A 21,767-nucleotide genomic window follows, 5' to 3' on the forward strand; every position below is an offset into this window, starting at 1 on the left:
GTTTTTAAATTATTAATTAATTAATTAATTGAAGTTCAAAAATAGAATTAAATTAATTAGTCATTGTGAATCTGTTCAATACAAAAAATTTAAATATATTTTATCGTAGATTCATTTACGATAAAGTTGTCATGATTTTAATGATTCGAATTGGGTTGAGAAATTTATTTAATTGAGAAATTTATTTATTTATTTAAATTAATATATGATATATGTTTTGGAAAATAGAAAAACATGTATTGGGTTTGATTCAATTGTAAAGTGTTGGATTGAATTGTAAAGTGTTGGATTAAAAGTTTAGGAAGCACTTATAATTGGACCCAATACATGAGATGCTCGAATCCCCATTATAATACATATGAGGGGAAGCACACCCTATTAGCCCCTCTCTCTGCTAAATAGGAAGTTCTTTTTCTATTAAAAAGACTTCTACTAATTCAACAAGGGTTTCATTTCTTCTCCCTATAAAGATGGCAATGGTAGGGCTAAATACACAACAAGGTTTGCACATCTTTGAGATATTGTTATTCTGCTTGAAAATAGTAAGAATTTAATTTCTAAGTATAAATTCTATTTTCTAGAATAACAGTTCTTTTGATTTCTATTAAAGAGAGAATTTTGCTTTCCACTGAAAGTAAAGTAAATAATTTATGGTTTTGTGTTTGATTCGAATTCGTTCGAACCCACACTCAAAGAAATTTGTGGTATGAGAATAGTAGAAAAGGTTGTTCGGTTGGAAGCCGAGAACGACAAGGATCTGTCTAGCTAAAAACACATGTACGATTTTGGGAAAAGTTTATTTCTATAAATATCACAAACCAGCTCGATTTTCAAAAGTTTAATTTTTCGTTGTGCAAGAAAAGCATTTTCAAATTGGATTTTTTTCAACAATTGGTATCAAATCTAGGTTGTGTTATGTTTATAATATAAACTGATACCGAAATTTTTCTCTCTTCTTCATGTGTGATTAATTTTTTATAATATGTGGCATTCTTGTAACTACCAGCATGTTTAGGGATATGCATGTGAATGGATGTATGTGATTATTTTATTATTTATATGATAAAATAATTTTGCTAATGTTGCGATTCCTAGAAATTTAAATGTAATTATTATTAATTCTTGAGTATGTAAATTAAATCGTGGACTATCATCTCCACGTAGGATTTATTTATTATTTTTAGAATAAATTATATAAGCCAAAAAAGGACATAGGACTTATGTAACCAATAATTTTGGTGGAACTTGAAGAACTGAGACGCATCCAAGTTGATCGAGACGACACAAACCTGACCTAGCTAAACCGACAAAAGACTAACGGTGATGATCAACGATATAAACTTGAAAATGATCGGTGGCAATCTGACGGTTGCCAATGGCAGCGACAACGATACGACAGCAATGGGGAAAATGATGGCAATGGCGACATGAATCGATACTGCAGCGAAAGTCCATGGTGGCAAGATAGAATACCCAAAGTATGCTTTGAGGTGAATTTTGTATTTTTTTATTTTTCTTGAATGGAATCATGGAAACTTTGACTAGTCAGGGTCATTTAAATTTTATGCTTTTGTTTATGATAGCATCATGATATTTTTTTACTACGAATGTATGTTCATGCATATGTATGATAAGCATGTCATACAGTTTAGGGAAAAAATGTCACATGTACTTTTCATGCATATATTGATCATTCATGATTGAAATCGGATATTAAAAATATTACATGTTCTTTAAAGATTGAGTGGGAGAAGGTCCTTAAATAAGACCTATGACCTCCATCAATGGTCTCTTATGATGGCATGACAATTTAACTACCCCACGGTAGGATTGTCATGTGAACCTCATTGAGATTTCCTAAAAGTAAGAAAAATTATCTTGTAATCATAGTTGTAGGTATTATCATGTGATATAATAAGAAATTTTTCTTCAAAGAGGACAATGATTCACAGCATGTTACTCGGTAAGGTTATCCCACGATGACTCATTTGTGGCACGTGACCAAAGGGTTGATAAGTGCCCTATAAGGATATAGTAAAATATTTAAAATAAACGAGATACATGTTAATTTTATGAGACTATTTGTGGAATAAAAAAAAGTACGCTACCAGTGTACAAGATACTAACTTTTCTCTTAATGTTAACTTTTTATATTATCATTTACCTTTTTTATTTATTTCCTTACAATTTTTTTGGTATAATTACAGGTTGTCCTCATCCGTTTTATAGTTTGAAACTAATCTTATTCTTTCTCGAAATGATATTCAAGTAAAACATTCTCAATACATTATTTAAATGTTGATTATGTCTATAGCGAATTGAGATATTTCTCTAGTTTGATTTAATGATAATATATAAATAAAAATACATTTTCAATGGTTAATCACATAACTCATTAAAAAATTAATCTATAAAATAAGCATTAATATTCATGATATTAATAAAATGTCACATTATATTAACTAGGGATGTTCAAATTTCGGTTAAAACCGAATTAAACAACCGAACCGATCTAATTCGGTTAATCGGTCAGTTAACTGATTTAGTTCGGTTGGAGATCAGGTAAAAGTTTTTTGGAATTTTGATTAACGATTAATTCGATTCGAAATCGGGTAATTAACCGAACTTAATAAATAATATTATATATTATATGTATTAGGCTATTACTAATTCAGTTAATTTAACACCCCAAATCCAGTCTAGACGTTATGGCCGAATTTGGAGAGCTACATTAAACCACCTATGGATAGCCTAACGTCTAATAATGAAACTTCAAACGATTCAAAGTCATTTAAAATGTCATAAACAAACCATAAAATCTAGACCTTAAAAACAACAACCCAAAAAGAAATATGCAATAGTATAAATTCATATAAAACAATAAAGTAATCAAACGAACATGATCGAGCTCCTACTACGCCAACCCACTTAAGTATATGGGTTACTTGAAATTCAACCAAACAGACAAAATGAGTTTACATACTCAGTGTGCAACTTATGTATTCAAATAGCAGAAAATACAAGACAAGTATTCGAGTTCTCAGTATTCAGATAATTCTCAAAATCAGATACAGAAACAGAAACAGGATATGTCAAATACAAATCATATCAGATACAGATGCAGATTTACTACCCCCATCCTTTACACACCATCTCCGTTCATCCTTACACACCACATAGTGACTATATGTCACTTCAAAATGTTGCAGACTAGCTACCAGATCAGAAGGTGATAAATCGCCAAAATTGAATATATATGTGGCTTAGCCACCAGAATCGGCAAATAATTAAACTGCCCACACTTCCTCATTTATCACAAATCCCGCCCCAATGCAGATGCATAATTAACATATATCAGATATGCGTACATTGTGATACAGCTCAATCATTATAGACCATACTTACTTATCAAATAACACATCATATGAATGTTCAAATAACAGATTTTCCAGTAACAAATCATCAAATAATGAGTTTTATAGCCTAATTTAAATCATACGGACCTTACAGAAGGCCTACGTTCAATTCGAATAGCGTTTACGGCCCTAAGGAAAAATTCTTATTTTTGGCCCACACGCCTGTGTGGATTCACACGGCCTGGATGGTTGGCCCGTGTGGTCCACACAGCCTGGCACACGCCCATATGGCTCATCACAATGCCTCACACGGTCTATCACACAGCTGTGTGACCCAAGTCAAAGAGTTACACAGTCTGGCACACGGCTTAACACACACTCGTGTGGTTCAAGTCAAAGAGTTACATGGTTTAGACACACGCTTGTGTCATTTGCTCGTGTGACTCACAATTAAAACAATCCCTCACACGGCCTAGACACACGCCCGTGTCGCACATCTATGTGACCCAAGTTAGAGAGTTCCACAACCTACCACACGACCTAGCACATGGCCGTGTGGCATGGACAGCCATGGATTCCAGCTTTCGTCGTTAGTAGAAAACTCAGTTTTTTTTATACACCTGCTATAGATTCAATGTAGAAGCAACAGAAGTGATTCTGGAACTTACAAACGATAATCTAATAACCAATTAAACAATTATTCCCAAACGAAACGCTAGAATTAGCACACAAAAATCGAGTTACGTGGAAAAGCTTCGACACAAGAACCCCAAACTTGAAAATCAACAATTACCTTCGCACGATACTACAACTCACAGACATAAAACGTTGGGGGATTGTTATCCTCTCGATCTTCGCCTAAAAGAAGACCAACCGAACACTTAAGCAAAGAATTCGAGCAAATTAAGCAAAAACCAAATTTGACAACAACGAACGATAACGAACGTTAATAGAAATTCAACAACAAAACTTACGTAGTTAACCTTTCAGTCAAAAAATAATGAAATATGCAATTTTCCCTACAAACTGTAGCAAAAGTTTAATAGAGAGAAATCAATGAGCAAGCAAAGGAAAGGAACGACAGGAAGCAAAAATAAAAACAAAAAGAAACATAAAAAGAAAAAGGGAAAGAAGGAAACCATTTAATTAATTTAAAATAACTAATTGCGAGTAGAAAAATAAATAAAATAAAAATATACATTCCCTTTTCACTTATGCAGAGACTCGAACACAAGACCAAAGGGCATACAGAAATTTAACCATTAAACTAGCAGGCTCATTCTTGACACAAGTTAATGCAAAAATAAACTTAAGTCAAAAGTTCAAGGTTAAGGGTTAAGTCAAAACAAGTAGTAAAGATTTGAAAAAGATAGATTTAAACACTTGACCTTAAACAGACAGTTAAGGCTCTAAACCACTGTAACAAACACTTATCTTATTGATCAAATTTAACAAACGAACATTCAAATTTTTGGGACCTTACAGTTAAATATGTTAATTTGGTCAAATGAATATTATTAATATTTTTATATATATTTTATACTTGTTTTAACAAAAAAAAACATATAAATTTTGATTCTTTTAATTTAAAAAAACTCGATTCAATTAACGGTTGAAGGATTAAAAGTTCGATTAGTTCGGTTAACCGCTTAAATACCCATAATATTAACTCTAAATTATTTAGATTTGTTTTATAATGTGCAGTTGTTAATGAATTAGATATCAAATTCGATCCTAATCCTTACCACCAATTATATTAAGTCACATTGTGAACATAAACCTCCAATTTCATAAATTAATTAACAAAAAAAGTCAATTCTTCTTTCGCTCAAAAGATTTATAGTTTTTTTTTTAATTGTTTTAAAATTGATTCCAGATTTTCTCCTTCATTTTGCATTCTCCATATACGCTTATGGTCTCCCGCCATTCTCCTGTTTTAATTATCATCCATTTTACCATCTTACACTAATTTTGTTGGAATCCAAAGTAACATTCCCGTAAAACTTCTTAATACATTATTCCTATATTTGATTACACATCTGCAGCACAATCGAGTACCTTTCTAGTTTAATATAATGAAACGGTTAATCACACACCTCATTAAAAATATATATATAAAATGAAGATTAATATTCATGTTATTAATAACTTTAAATTCTTTAGTTTTATTTATGATCATATTTACTGTTTTTGACACAATACTATAATCTCTCTTAGCTTACAAATAGGAGGATAATATATTTTAATACACTCGAAACTAAGGGTCTGTTTGATTGTGGGATTTGATTTTCCGGAAATTGTTTTCCAAATTTTCCGGCGTTTGTTTGGTGGAAAATGAATTCCACAAGTAAAACCTTTTACAAACACGGGTAAAATCACTTCTTTAGTTTTGGAAAACGTCTTACCAATTTTTCTTCCGTAAGACATTTTCCATTCCCTTCTCTACACTCTCATCGTCTCAGCTTCAAAAATTCCTTTGCAGACTTTCTTTAGAAAGGTATGTTTTCTATTTCCACTTTCATTTCTAATCATTTTCTGTGGCTTGTAATTTTTTAGACTGTTGTGAAGGAGGCAAAGGAGAGACTATTTCTGGAAATTTTTGGAATGGAGGAGTTGGAAAGATTTTGAATTTTCTCTGTATTTTAACAATGAAAAATCTTTCTAATTCCTCCCATTCCACTAATTTCCAGCACTTCCTCTCCATTTTCTTACCTTTCTTCAATCCTTTTTGTTTCATCATTTCCTGCAGTTTGTAAGTGAAATCGGTAAACCTTACCTAATTTTCTTACTCTTCTGTTTCATCATTTCGGACGTTAGCACTATATTTGTATCGCTACATACTCCTCTAGCCAATCTTTATATCTCAATCTCAATTAAGGATGAAAATATTCTCTTTGTTTGTTTCTTACGAATTACTTGATTTTTTGCTAGTCTTGGCAAGGAGTACCAGTCTCTGAAATCAAATTTCTTTGATTTCAGCTTTCGCTATTCTTGCCTGTTATGTGTTTGTCATAAGTTCTCAACTAGGAGACTATAAAAAGCTACTTCAAAATGTCGATTCTCACCCTCAAAACCATATTAAAACACCAAAATCCGTGTCGGGTCATTGGTAGTCGATTCAAAACATCTTCTGTCCAGTATGTAATTTCAAGATTTAGGGACCCTACGTTTGAGAAACTGATGGACAAATACAAAAACCTTCTCAAAGTCATTGCAATACAAGATCTTATCCTCGCAAATCCCACCAATAATCCTCCTTCCGTCTCCCTTGATTTCCTTTCTAGGCTTTCTCAAAAGCTACATTTAAACCGTGGTGCTGCTTCTTTCTGAATCTTCTTCAACCAACCCACACCCTTTTTTTAGCATACTTTTTGCTTGCAACTCGATTAGGATTGTAAAATCCCAGAAGATATACTAAATTTGACTTTCTGGGCTTTGGTAAGTTGGTAAATTACCAGCTGCATGTAATTTGATAGTATTCTCTTGTTCTGCTTTTTGTAACTACTTCTCGTAGGTAACTTCCATATTGCTTGTTTTTGGTTTATGAGCAATTAAAAAAGAGTTTGACTTTTGGTGATTTCAGAATTGGATAAGAGATCCGTTTAATTATATGGGATAAGTCATGCACTACAAGATCTTTAATGGTGTCCGGTGTTTGCAATGAGTTGTAAGTGCTTTGGATTTTTGATTGGTTCAAAGGAAGGTATAGCCCGACTGACACAAGCTCAAGGTTGATTGCATTTATTTTGTTGTTCCTTGTAAAGTCATAGGTCGCATCTAAAGCTCTCTTCTTTGGTCGATTTGTTTCATAAAATACCCTGCCTTGTCTTCTTATAGTTATGCATAAATTATGACCATTGCTCTACATGGCAGGCTGTGTTTTGAGCGTAGCCTACAATAGGTTCTTTTTTTTTTCACTTTTCAGTAATGTAACCATTCCTAAGTATTTATCTCAAATGGTTCCTTGTTTTTGTTTCTGTTTCGGACACATGGTATTGTCAACTATTTCTCTTATAATTTTGTGATCTCATTCGATTCCATATTTGGTGTGTTGAAGACGACCATCGGCCTTGGTCTCTGAATATCCGGAGAATACATGACCTTGCCAGTGTTTTACTTGGTAAATACATCAGTCCAAGCTCATTAAACTCCTAATTCTAATTGAGGTATACTGATGTTGATCCAGAATTGAGTCAATATCCAGAAAGAGAGGTTCTGCGGTTCATCAAGGTTGTCTGAACTCTGCTTTCATCAGGAGTTTCAGTGAGAGCCACTAATCGCAAGGGGCTCTGCTTTCATCAGGAGTTTCAGTGAGAGCCACTAATCGCAAGGGATTCACTCCACTTCACTATGCTGTTCAATGGTCCCATCTAGAAGTAATCAAAGTCTTATTAAAGAAAGGCGCAAGTGGCTAGCAATTTGATAGCAGATGGTGAATCAGTTAATGCAACGCTAACAGTCGGAGTAGTGTTTTATGATTAGATTATTTAGGCTAGGTTTTGGTTTTTGTGTGTTTTGATTAGAACCCAGCAAGCTTCTTGGCAGCAGACATTGCCATTTTTTTAGTTGTAAGTGGCTAGCAATTTGATAGTAGATGCACTTAAGCAGTTATGCCAAACACAATCTATAACAATTTAAGGATTTGGTATGTCTCGTCTTTTGTTTAACATTTTGGTCTTCTTGAATCATTTAAAAGATCCAAAGTTTCATATTGGTAAGTAAATACATCTTATATGTTTTAAATAAATGCATAAATTAGTATTTTTATTGTGGTTTGGAAGCTAAATTTATAATTATTCAACCCTTGTTCTGATTTTTTAACACAATTACAAATAATTATTTGACTTTGGTTGTTTTTAATTTATGACGGTTAATATTGTAGCTTAATAATTGAGTATTATTATATATTTAATTAGATTTATTTATTTATAAATAAATCATTGCAATATATGTAAAAATAATTTAAAATATAAAATTTATTAATATATATTAATATATGTAAAAATAACTTTTAGGAAAATATTTTCGTGAAATCTGCAAACAATGAGAAAATATTTTACATGATTCAATCAAACATCGAAAATATTTTCCAGTAAATCATTTTACAGAAATGTAAAACATTTTCCAGAAATCATTTTACGGAAAACATTTTACTGGCAATCAAACGGACCCTAAGTCTTCTTGCATTGACAACAATGCATATGTGAATCGAACAAAAATTCAATAAATTTTTTTTTTTAATGTGCGGTTGTTAATGAATTGGATATCCTATTCCTATCCTATGTTATAATGTATAGTGGGACGAATAGTTTGAAGATAAAATCAGCAACCAATAGAAAACATTTGTGGTTAGGATTAGAATCTAGAAAAGGGCTACTTCTCCACTTAGACTCTGAACCAAACCATGGGTTCTTCTGCCATCACTCTCCCAACCCTTCAAGGTTCTCTATTTCAATCTCATTTCCTAGGAAAAAGCCCCATCACCCATCGTCCTCATAAACCATTTTTCTCGGTTGCCAAACAGCCTAAAAAGGCCTTCTATGCCAAGTTTGATCTATTTGAAATCTTGGGAGGTAGGGGGCTCTGCAATGGAGAAAAAGGCATTGAAGTTGAGCTAAAGAGAAACGTGGATGAAGCTTCATCAGTTGGTAACACAGATGTTGAAAGTTCTGACAGCACAGCAATCTCAGTTCCAGATGATGCTTTCGAAAAGGAGATGATGGGGCTAACAGGGGGGTTCCCCGGTGGTGAAAAGGGATTGAAAAAGTTCATTGAGGAAAACCCACCACCGGCGAAGCAATCAGTTTCCGATTCGGTAAGTATTGCTAGGCTTGGGAAGCCAAAATCACCGGAGTTGCCACTGTTAATGCCGGGAATGATCGCGATTGTTAAGAACCCGAACAACCCCTTCTACATGTACTGCGGCATTGTGCAGCGGATCACTGATGGGAAAGCAGGAGTTCTTTTCGAAGGTGGAAACTGGGATAGATTGATCACGTTTCGACTGGACGAGCTTGAACGCAGAGAAAAAGGCCCTCCAATGAAGAATCCAAAGTCTGTTGTTCTTGAAGCTTTGTTAGAAAAGGATCCAAAATGATTTCTGTGTCTCAAATGTATGAAATGGTACGAAGCAGTTTTTGACTATTAATGCTTACTTAGGAATCATTGGCATATAAAAGATATGTTAAATGCTCTTTTATTGGTTCCTAAACTACATTATCACATTCTTGATTTCCTTATATAAACCAAAATACGATATACCTACAACATCAACTACTAACCTAATACTATATTGCAAATTTCCCAACAAAACAAATACTATTAAGAGAATTCTCAACTAAAATTTCCAGGGTTCAATAGCTCCACTCCTGGGGAAGATTTAGGCCTCCTTCTGCTCTATAATTTCTCCTTGTTTGGTTCAACAGTATATTTCTTCTGGCAACCAAAGCATCTGCATTACTTAGAACAATCAGGATTCAATGACTTAAATTTGGTTCAGTTAAGCTTTCGGAAGTGCAAAAATGGTGTGATCCGTAGGCTCACCATAGTTTGGGGCAAAGCTAGCTTTGAGATGTGGCTGAACATGACTGCTGGAATCAGCAAAATTCAGATTTAAAGCTTGAACAACCTTCGCTGGGACTAGCACTGTTGAGCAATCTGTTTCAAACAGAAATAAGAACCAAGCAAAAGAAAACTCAATAATTCATGGATTTAAGAAAAAAAACTGAGGAGCAAATATGTTGTTTCAAAGGGTTTAAAGGAGCCCTCAAAAGAATGGTGGGTAAAACAAGGATTTAGTACCTGATTTCTTCTGAGGCGCAGGGGTGTTGTTTGGATATGTACGAGGTAAGAAAACACCAGTTCCAGCACTCTCTCTTTTAACACTTTGAGATCCACCAAGAAACATAGGTCTGGTGCAAGTACCAGAGGACCTTCCCCCAACAGCATTATTCCTTGCTCTACACTGGGTTTGCTGCAGTTGCTGCTGTTGTTGAAGCGATTCTTTCCAGTTGCTTGCTTTCATTTGCCTTCTATGAGTCTAAAAAAAAGGAGCCGTGTAAACCCCATATCAAAATAAAATCAAAACACTACTTTTTAGAAGAAAAAAAAAAGGCTTACCTGATTTGTTGGAGCAAGATTATAAGAAAGACTCAGACTTGGATACAACCCAGAGGGTGAGTTGTTCATGAAGGAATGATTGTGTGTCTTGGGAAGGAGTCTTCCATGGTTGAAGTTGATGAATTTGGAGGCTACATTGCTCATTTTACGCCTTGCAACTTGGCCAGCTGCTGCATATATGAGATCCCAAGTGTCATTTTGGGCACCGAAAGGAGTTGTTGGTGGAGAAGGGACTTGGGAAGGACCATTTGGGCTGCCATTGCTTGAAGCTGACCAGCTTACGAACCCACTCAGAGTTGACTGGGGTGAACTCGCCAAAGCTCCAGTTTTCTGAATATTAACAGAGGATTAAGATTAACAGCTTCAAGCTCGACATGAAAAACCCAAAAATTATTTACCTCATTTTTGTCCCAAGAAAAGCTAGGAACAGTGAGTTTATGAGTAATTGAGAGAGGGAGTCGACGAGTCAGCCCAGCAAGAAACTCATCCTCGTCACTGCTTTCAGTTTCGATAGACCCAACAACGGACTCAACAGGAGAGCCGAGAGCAGAGGAAGAGTCGAACTCGTAGGGGAACTCAGTTGGGAAACCATGAACCGAAACCAACGACTTAGGATTGTTTTCGCCAATATTGCTTCTCTGAAGCTTCTCTTTCTCCAAAAAGAAGTCATCATCCATTAAAAACTTGGGTGGAAGCCAAAACTCAGCATCATCCATCTGCTTAGCCATGACCAAAAGAACACAATGAAAAACAGAGGAAAAAGGGAAAGAGAAGGAAAGAAAGGGAAGTGAGGCGAGATGAGATGAGATGAGGTGAAGGATTCACAATAATGGTGAGACTTAATAAGTAAGGATTTTGAAAGAAAGGAAAGCAGGGGTTAGGGGTAGAGAATGTTGAGGACAAACTGCATTTATTAAGGTTTCAGGGTCAGCCTTAAAAATGGAAATTCTAAATAATATTCAATGAAAATAAAGAAATGAAAATTTCTTGGAATGTAAGATGCGCAAACAACCGAAAAGGAATTGTCCAGTGGCCGGACACATTTGTCCTGCTTTTGTCCTCTTTTGTTTTGGTTATTTTTAAACTTAATTAACAATTATATTCAAATATTAAAGAAAAATACTTGCAACTATTTCTTTTTTTCTTTTTACTTTTATGGAATTTATTTGTAGAGTTTTACGCTCTACAAAATAGGGTTATGTATTCATGAGTGTCTTATAAAATTTTAAAAAATAAATAAATATCTATTTTTAAAATTAAAAGAGACGGATCATATACCATCAACAACAACAAAAATAACCAGAAACAGAAAAATAATCATCACCAACTCAATGTAATTCAACTATGGTTAAACAAATATAGCAATTAATTCAATTGTAGGATTGATTTATATGATTATATTAGTCGATTATTAATTATTAAATTTCATAATCGACAAAACACAAGCGGAAATTTGAGAGTGTTTTGACATAAGTCCATATCATTTTATTTATATTAAATTTGAGGTTATAACGAGATATGACCAGAAACTATAACGAGATACATGGAATTAAAAGAAAATATTATTTGTTGATTTTGTATTTTTCAAAATCCTATGCTTCTCTCATTCATTATTATTTTGTTTATCAATAATTTGCTTCTGAAATTCAAAAATTAAAATTAGATGTATTTGAGCTCTCGCAAGTCATTTTACCCTTTAAAGGGTGTAGGAAGTCAAAGTCTATTGGTATAAATTTGGACATTGGCCATTGCTTTTGACCGGATTGTGCTACTAACTTGGGTATTTGCTACGAAAGGTGGAAAGTGCGCAATAATGCACCTAAATTATTTATCAATACCACAGACTCAATCTTCAGAGTAAGTAGGATTTTGGAGGAGTTATTGTGATTTTATCATCTATATTTATTGCCCGATTGGATTAGGAATCTATATATATAGCTGTAAATTGGGTTCATTTTCATCCAACTTTTTACATTTTTAATTCTATATTTAATTTTGTGTTTGAATTTTTTTATAAAATAAGATTTGTTTCTATGGTTTCTCGACATTATTGGATAAAACAATATTTATATACGACTTTTAAGTTTTTTTAATATTTTAAATAAAACATTTCTTTTACATCATAAAAATAAAATTAATTATAAATTAATGAAAAATATAATTTGATTTGATTTTAATAATAATGATTTTTAACTTGTATTCCAAAAATTATTCAAACATTTCTTTCGCCCTATCTCTGAAGATTAGAAGTGAACCAATATTCCTTTTGTAATGTCAATTATTTTTTTATCGAACTTAAGGTAAACATTATTAACATAAATAATTAATTCTTTCATTACGAGAGCTTGACTTATTTTAAAATATTCTTCATTTTCATAAACAATAATCGAACCCTAAATATATAATTAAAGAATGGAATGAATTATCACCACACTACACCTAAATAGATTAGTATCCCACTCTAGTTTTTTTTTCATAATTCAAAAGAAAACATAATCATTAGGACATCCCTTCATGCATTATTTGTTATGATTATAATTGTTTTCCCTTTAAAACCATCTTATCCAATTTGCTTGATTTTCTTTTATACATCGTCACAAATTCTCATCATATTCAATTCAATTCAATTCAATCTAATCCATTCTTTCTATATAAATTTTATTAAAAATTTTATCACGCGTATGCATGTGAAAATTACATATTTAAAATATAAAAGTATGTTTAAAATAAAATATAATAAATAATAGAAAATATTAAGTATACTATCATTGGAATTTTTAAATTTACAGGATTGACAAGTGTTCTATAGAGATATAGTAAAATATTTAAAAAGAGACACGTGGTAATATTTTATGATTGTTTGTGGAATAAAAAAGTACACTATTAATGTACCAAATACTAACCCATAAATAATAAGCGAAATTATTTGGTACACTCACGATAGAGTTTTTAAGTCCACAAACAAGATCACGGAGTTGACAAATATTTTATAGAGATATAGTAAAATATTAAAAATAAATGTTTTAAAAAAGAGACGCGTGACTATTTGTGGAATAAAAAGGTACATTCTTTGTGTATCAAATACTCACCCAAATAATAAAATGTACGGTTTGAAACTAATTAATAATAACACATGAAATATGTACGATATTAAAATGCAAAAAATTGTAAGAAAAACAAAATTTAAACACGTAAATACATCATATTAAAAATACTAAATGCATTACAATTATTTATTATGATGTTATCATTGATCTTTAATTAGTTTCGAGTTAACTTGTGACATTAACTCAATCAACAACATTACTAATATATATACAATTGATGGAGATAATAATATATACCTAATAAAATAAATTAAATTAAAATACTTTAATTTGAACTCAAATAAAATTTTTATTGATTTTTAAAATAAATTATAAAGATTAAAAGACCTTGAAGTAATATAATTTATTTTGAATAAGGAAGTAAATGTTTTGGGTAATTATGGCAAGTACTTGACACTTCCTAGTATAATTATTAAGTCCACATCCTAATCAATATAAAATACTTCATTTAATTTAGGAATGAATATGAATATTTTCTCTATATTTACAATCAATTATCTTAAATGATATATATATATATATATATATATATATGAATTCCATTTTAAGTATTTTATTTTAAAATTTTTATTTATGATTGATTTTTAATTTTTATTAAAATAAAATTTTATTTCTTATAATAATTTAATTTGACATATTACTTTTTGAATTATTATTTTAAATATATTAATTTTCACATTGTTTTATATTTTTACTTATATTATTTGTAAATCCTTTTAACTTTTTAAACAATTAATATTAAGTAATTTAATATGTTGTAATCTAACATATATATAGATACTATAGCAATTTAAAGTTACAATTAAACAAAATATTCTAATGTAGCACAGTCAAGAAACTGTCATTTGACACGCTAATTATTTGTCATGTGTCTTTATTGAGTAAAGATTAAAATGAACATTATTTCAATCTGATTTCCTTATAAAAATATATCAATTTTTTAGAAGGTAAATTCATTAATTCATTCAATTAATGGAACTATACAATTCAGAGAGAAAATAATAGCAAACACTCGTCGTAAATGGTGAAGGACAAACTTTATCAACACAATAAAGTTTTTAGCCTCAGCATCAATAAAACATTATGAAACGTTGACAATTGGCTTTGTCACAACTCAAGCACGACATATCTGGAGTGATTGCAAGCACTTAATACAATAAGGAAATTAGCCCCTGATGGTCTAAAGCAGCGAACAAAAATCGACAAAAGAATTAAGCATTCACCAAACTAGAGAGGACGACAACAAAATCATCCCTAAAATCACTTATAAAACTATGATTACATGCATAAGCAAGACTAAAATAACGTGCTACAAGAACGTACAAAAATTTTTAAAACTGAAGACTAATTAAACAATAGAAAAACAAACACAAAAAAAATAAAACTTAAGACAACACGGGTCCAAATAGACATGTGAAATCATTTATTATTCTGAAATACTACCAAAATATAAACAAATTAAAAAGTTGACGAAGAGCCACACACTTTTCAAGAAAAACTACTGGTGGCCGGTAGAGTTTTAGCAAACGACAGGCACTATCATCTATTCATCACAACTTGTGAAGACAACAAAGATACCCACAAAATAGATCTGCAAATGGAAAAGAAAGAAGACATGTGTAGTGAATGAGAAAAAGAAAGAAAGAAAGTGTTGATATGAGAAAGGAAAAATGCGAGCAATAGCCAGCCCGAAGGCTAACACCACCGCTAAGCAAAACAAAAGATAAGAAGCAAACGGCTTAAAAAATATATCAATATTGAACACTCCTTCATATAGCAAGAATCATATATGTCAATAATCTTTACTATAATTGATTTAATCATAGATTACGAAAATAAATAAATACATACACACTTAATCCAATTTTAATTTTTTTTTCTTAATTTTAAGCCCTTATATTCGATTTTAATATCTAATATTGAAAATACAATATGTGCTTCAAGTCCCTAAAATTTAAATTTTGCTCGTTCATTTATGCATTTATTTTTTTAATTATTGAAAATTAAGTTTCATATATAATATATATAAAATATTTCTTTCTTTAATAGATAAACGAGAAAGATATTAAAGGTGTTAATGAAATCATAAGATTAATTTATTAATTTAGTTTCCAATAGTATTTTTTTCTTTTGAATGAATGTATTTTTATACAACTTTTTATGTAAAATTTTTAATGATTTAATTTACAAAAAATTCTATTTTAATCTTTAAATTATATTCTAATTCTTTTTAAGAGTAAAGCTAAAATCATAATTAGGAGTAATAACAAATCATTCAAGTTTATTTTCAATATTAAAATTTTTATCTTAATTTATATTCGTTATAATTTAAACTATCATTATTATAAAAATAAATATTTAATCATTTTTTACTTTTTAATAATATTATTCATGAATATTTTTATAAATTTTGTATATTTTTAATAATTTAATATAATATATTTTAATTAATACACATGATCAACTTGTATATATGAAGAAAAAATAATTATTAAATATAATAAACTTGTGGATAGCATGGGAATGCAACTAATATCAAATAAGGTATATTAGCAAATTAAGAAACAATACAATGTGGAACCATAAAATTTTGTCAAATGGACACATCATTCATTCATTATTAATAAAATATATCGGTCCAATTATTAAAAATATTTTACTTAAAATTGTTTTAAAATATGCTTAAAATATAATACTAGTTTTGTTTAAAATACATTCAAATGATTGAGAAAAAACATATATACATGGCCATATTTAAAAAAAAATACATATCTATTAGAGGCAAGAGAAATGAAATGATAAAAGAAAATATTAAAATAAACATGATTTAATAAAATAATTTAAAATATTTTTATAATCAATTAAAGTGGTAATTTCAAAATTACCAATTAAAATATTATTACAAATATTTATCAATGATAAAAATATTGCAAATAATAACATATCTAAAACTTATCTTTCGATGAATAATAGAATTCATTAATTATCATGTGTTTAGTAAACCAAATAAAATAGGTTCTAAAATGGATTTTAATTAAGTATAAATACAAATTCAACCTTCAATGTTTACATTTTTGAACTAAATTTGATGATTAGTATTTTAAAATAGTCAAATTGTTTTTAATGAAATTTGAAACAGTGGCAACACTCAATGTAATTCATGTGTCTTCATGCTAACATGACAATATTTGTTTTATATGTCATGTCATCAAATATTTAAAAATTATAAAAATTTAAAAAATTAAAATTTTAAAAAATTAACATGAAGTATATACTGATTGTCAAATGGGTTGTCAATACTATAATAAACAAATGAAGTGCATTTAATATGATGTATTTACATATTTAAATCTCTTTTATTCATATTTTAAATAATTTTATTATTATGATTTCGTATATATTACATATGTACATGTAATAAAATTTTTAATTTAATTTATGTGTCACGGAATCCCCATGAACTCGTTGGTGATAAGATCATAATCTGTACCGTACAAATATCATGGAATCTGAATCTTCGATGACGTGGCAGCTGCACAAATTCAGAATCCCACTTCTTTATACCTTATCGGCTTATCCCCGCCTATTTAAACGGCTGCCGTTTTCCACCGTGATCACCGTTTACTCCTAAACGGCAAATCGCATGAATGCATTGAGAATACTTTCAGGTACGTTATAACGGCTCGTTAACATCTCGGACTTGACGCCAGGTATCAAATTGGGTTCAGTAAATTTCCCGCCAAACAAGGAATTATAAAAAAAAACATAATAATTTATTTAATGATAAAAACAAAAAAAGTGTGCGGTGGGGCCACGTCTTAACCTACTGAAATTAACAGCAATGTCGGTCGAAAGGCGGGAGCATGGAGATGATTTTACTGATTTCATTTATTTATATTATTCAAAACTTTATAAATTAAAATGAAATTTACATAACTTCTTAATGTACATTATTTTGGGACAAATTTTTAAACTCATAAAAATACCTTTCGCAATTTATTATTAATTGGCATAAAAAATAATTTATCAGTATATTATAATTTTTATGTGATTGTAATAAAATAAAATAGATATAATAAAATTATTAATATAATGTCTATATAGGGATCAAAAAATTTTAAAAAGAACAAGTTTTCAATCAATTCAATTGGGTCAATTTTCTTGGAAGTGAAAATGGATATGACATTATGATGTAATTGATGTAACTTAATTCAAGGTTTAGAAAAAACTCATTCCATCTCGCCTTAAAATAATTATAAAAATAACCCTTTTGATTTTCTCGTCTATATCATTGCCACAGTCAATTTTTACCAACACACTTTGTCTCTCTCTGTATATGTGTGTGTGTAACACCTTTATTTTTGAAAGTTCAATTTAGGTCAAATTTCTTAAGCCGTGTCGTTCTAAGAAGTTAAATAAAGAGGTTTTCAAGAATGAGCACAATAGTGAATTAATAGTTCATTAAAGAGCAATTATTCATTAATTAGGCGTGTTGTAATGTTAGAATTGAGAATCTAGACTTTAAGGCTTAGGGACTAGATTGTAAAAATAGCTAAATTATTGGCGTTAATGTGTGAAAGCTAGGAAATAAAGTTTAAGTTAGGAGAGATCCTTAAATGGTTATTTTCACAAACCCATCTTAGCAAATTTAACAATTTGAAAAATTAGTTGGAGGCAACGATTTGAGTCATTTTCCAAAATCTTTAAAAATTTCTCTCAAGTTTCCTTGCATTTTCATAATCAATCTTTGAGATCTATTGAACATTTTCTTTTTCCTTCTTTAAAAATTAGTATGGCTTGGATATGTTATGCAACTTAAATTATGTTACTAGAAATGTGATAAGGAACCTAATTTAATTCTACATTTTTTTTATATGAAACATGTTTAATTGATGATCTTTTGATGTGTTAGCATGCTTTATTGCTTAATGGTTTTATATTATAGGATTAACTTTTTGTTAACACCGATGATATTTAAAACCTCTGTGTGTGGATTGTTTGTTCTATGTGCAGGTATTGGAAGTGTGTACAAGTCTTGATTCGATATTTCACAACATCTAAGGCCTCAAGTCTCAGGTACACACTTGTTAATCTTTGTAATTCATCGATTTTGAACTTAGTTTTGGGCATGTACCTAGGTCACTGGGCGAGCTCTTTTGTCTTGAGTATATTTTCATAAGGATTTGGTATGTTGAGTATATTTGGCAAGTTTTGGCTTATTTTGGGACTTTGAAATACTTTTGATTTGGATTTGTGATGCAATTTCCTAAGTTTAATGTATGGTTTATGTTAGAAATTGTGTAACCCAAATTCCTGTTAAAATAAAATACAATAGGCAAGATAGGGGATCTATGAGGGCAAAGGTTGCAGTCCATCGTAGATCCATAATAAGCAAAATATTGGACTAGGGTTGTAACTAGGGGTGCGGGGACCTCTGGGCCTTGCGGTACGGTATAGGCTGCATAAGCAAAATATTTGGAAAGTTTTGGCTTATTTTGGGACTTTGAAATACTTTTGATTTGGATTTATGATGCAATTTCCTAAGTTGAATGTATGGTTTATGTTAGAAATTGTGTAACCCAAATTCATGTTAAAATAAAATACAATAGGCAAGAAAGGGGATCTATGAGGGCAAAGGTTACAGTCCATCTTAGATCCATAATAAGCAAAATATTGGACTAGGGTTGTAACTAGGGGTGCGGAGACCTCTGGGCCTAGCGGTACGGTATAGGCTGCATAAGTAAAATCCATATAAAAGTTTACTTCCTCTATTTGATGTTGATTAGAATAAGGTTTTTTAATCTTACTACATTACTTCTATTTCACTTTGATTAGAATAAGGTTTTTAAACCTATAAATAGATGCAATCGTCTCTTCTCTTATATCATTCGAATTCGACATAGTAAATTTTCTTCTCCTTTGCCCGTGGTTTTTTTTCTTGAAAGAGTTTTTTTTTTCATGTGATTCATACATTTCTGGGTACATGTCTCAAGACATAGGGCACAAAATTTCGAGACATGGCATTATTGTCTTGGGACATAAAACATCGAAGCTAAAATACCAAAAATTTAGTCCAAGGTTTCGACACATGGTAAATTGTCTCAAGACATATGGGTCAAGTTTCGAGACATGGTTGCATTGTCTTGAGACATGAAAATTTGAAGCTAAAATTCAAAAATAGGGGAGGCATACCACAAGATATGGCTTCACTATCTTTAGACTAGCTTCGTGTTTGGCGATCTATAACCCTAGATTGTTGTATGTTGGCCCGTTTGAGTTTATTTATGTGCATTTAACACTTCTAATATCTTTTAAATATATTTTCCGCACTTGACTTGTTTTTAGCTTCAATGGTCATTTTATTGTTTATTTGAGTTATTTTGGCAATAGATGTGACATCTTGCATCCGATGGAATTCTAGGTCTTGTGTAAGATGTTACACACACACATATTTACCCTTCAAACTTATTTTTTAGAAAAATATTTTTCTCTCGCACACACACATACACATTTATTTCTCACATTTTATATTTATATTTGATTTTTTAACTAGAATATAATGATTTTTTTTCTAGTTGTAAGTATCCTTTAAACTTATTTTCTAGAATACATTTTTTAGAACTACCTCAATACCCATAGATATTGATTTTTTTCTAAAATTAGTGCCACAAAATTTTCATCACCCCAATTGAATCATAGTACTAATTATGCAACGTTCCATAAAAAAAAGTACTAATTATGCAACGAGTAAATAATCTCAACTCCTCAGATCCTTAGTTTAGTGTATTTAGTAAGGACCTCTAGATCTTTTAATTGTAACTAGCATCTAGTAATATCAACACTCATGGGTGTTGAGTTATTCTTTATATGTGATTTATATGCAATTAATTTTTACAATTGGGAGTTAAACCTTGATATATATACAAAAGGACCTTGACACCGATGATTGTCAAGTTTCTTTGTATTAAATATTTTCATTGTTTACTAAACCCATCCCTAATAAATGCATTATACTAAGCTTTACACCTATGGATGTCGAGTTTGTACTTATTTAATTTTTTACAATTTATTGTAAACCTAATCCTAATAATTGCTTATGTTTCGAGTTCTTACGTATTTAAAATTTCACCATTTATTGTAAACCCAACTTTAATAAATATCTTAATAAGAGATTGACATTGGTGGATGTCAACCTTAGTTATTATTGATTTTTAACCGTTTACCTAAGCCTAACCTTCATAAATTAATGTTGGAGTGTTGGAAGATTGAGTTTGGAAAATGCAGTGGAAAATAGGTTTAAGGGAAAACTAGAGTTTTAAATTTATTTTCCAAAATAAGAATTTGGTTGTGTTATCTAAAGTGATAAACACTTAATCAAAATTCAAACTTTTTTTATTCGTCTAGGATGAATGTTTCGACCAAGTGGTCTTCTCCGCTGTCCTCAAGCTCATGTCTGCTGAGTTTGGGCTCGCTTCGAATCAGAAATTTTTTTCATAAAATTACTAGTGGGGCAATTTTGTAATTTCAAAGTTTCTCTAAACTTCTAGGGTCAAGTTGTAAATAATAAAAATATCTTCAGAAATTTTTTGGAATAATTTTTTCAGAGATTTTTCTCTCTACAACTTTTCTTAAATTCAAGTGTGTAAGAATAATGACCTAGACTCTCTTTATATAGGGAGTGTTTAGAGAGAGTTCAACTAGGATTGAAATTATTCACATAATATTAAATTAATAAAATACTATCAAGATAAATATTAAATCACATTTAATATCTCACATTAATATTAAATTAAGAAAATATTATCAAGATAAATATTAAATTAAATTTAATGTTAAATTTGTTAAAATAATATTATTTTTGGAAAAGTTAATTTGAAATCAATTTACCCGGTAGAGACCCACTAGGAATATAATTTTTCTACTGTTCTATCGCTGAAAAACCACTACTGCCGACCATTTGATGCCCGTCGTCAAAGTCGCCACGCCCGATGGTACCATCGTCGATGCAACTTCCTCTTGGCACCTCGAATTGTCGCCTTTTTTCTAAATGGGTCTAGCCGGCTTGACGCGTGACACATTATATTCGACCTAGTTAGAAGATCTGAATATAAAATGCCACATTCAAATGCTGAAACAAGCTATTTTACTATTTCACTTTATTGAAATGGCAGTGTAGTGGTAAAAT

At 30.6% G+C, this 21,767-nt stretch overlaps 2 protein-coding genes across 3 annotated transcripts; one reads left to right on the forward strand and one right to left on the reverse strand.

Moving 5' to 3' along the window:
• Positions 1-8,690: 8,690 nt before the first annotated feature.
• Positions 8,691-9,567, forward strand: LOC105780044 (NAD(P)H-quinone oxidoreductase subunit S, chloroplastic). The gene has a single exon (XM_012604128.2). It carries the CDS (start codon positions 8,761-8,763, stop codon positions 9,451-9,453), a length of 693 nt encoding a protein of 230 aa, XP_012459582.1. The 5' UTR covers positions 8,691-8,760; the 3' UTR covers positions 9,454-9,567.
• Positions 9,537-11,444, reverse strand: LOC105780043 (uncharacterized). 2 transcript variants are annotated; one of them, XM_052629595.1, is made up of 5 exons: positions 10,874-11,444; positions 10,476-10,805; positions 10,158-10,395; positions 9,900-10,013; positions 9,537-9,815 (listed from the first exon to the last, which is right to left on the reverse strand). In XM_052629595.1, the coding sequence occupies exons 1-5, from the start codon at positions 11,201-11,203 to the stop codon at positions 9,775-9,777; spliced, it is 1,053 nt and encodes a 350-aa protein (XP_052485555.1). In that variant the 5' UTR covers positions 11,204-11,444; the 3' UTR covers positions 9,537-9,774. The 2 variants fall into 2 exon arrangements, with proteins under 2 accessions (XP_052485555.1, XP_012459581.1); XM_012604127.2 differs by having other exon boundaries at positions 9,537-9,807; positions 10,874-11,435.
• Between the last annotated feature and the right edge of the window lie 10,323 nt (positions 11,445-21,767).

This window comes from Gossypium raimondii, chromosome 4 (genome assembly GCF_025698545.1).
Source record: "Gossypium raimondii isolate GPD5lz chromosome 4, ASM2569854v1, whole genome shotgun sequence".
Taxonomy (NCBI): domain Eukaryota; kingdom Viridiplantae; phylum Streptophyta; class Magnoliopsida; order Malvales; family Malvaceae; genus Gossypium; species Gossypium raimondii.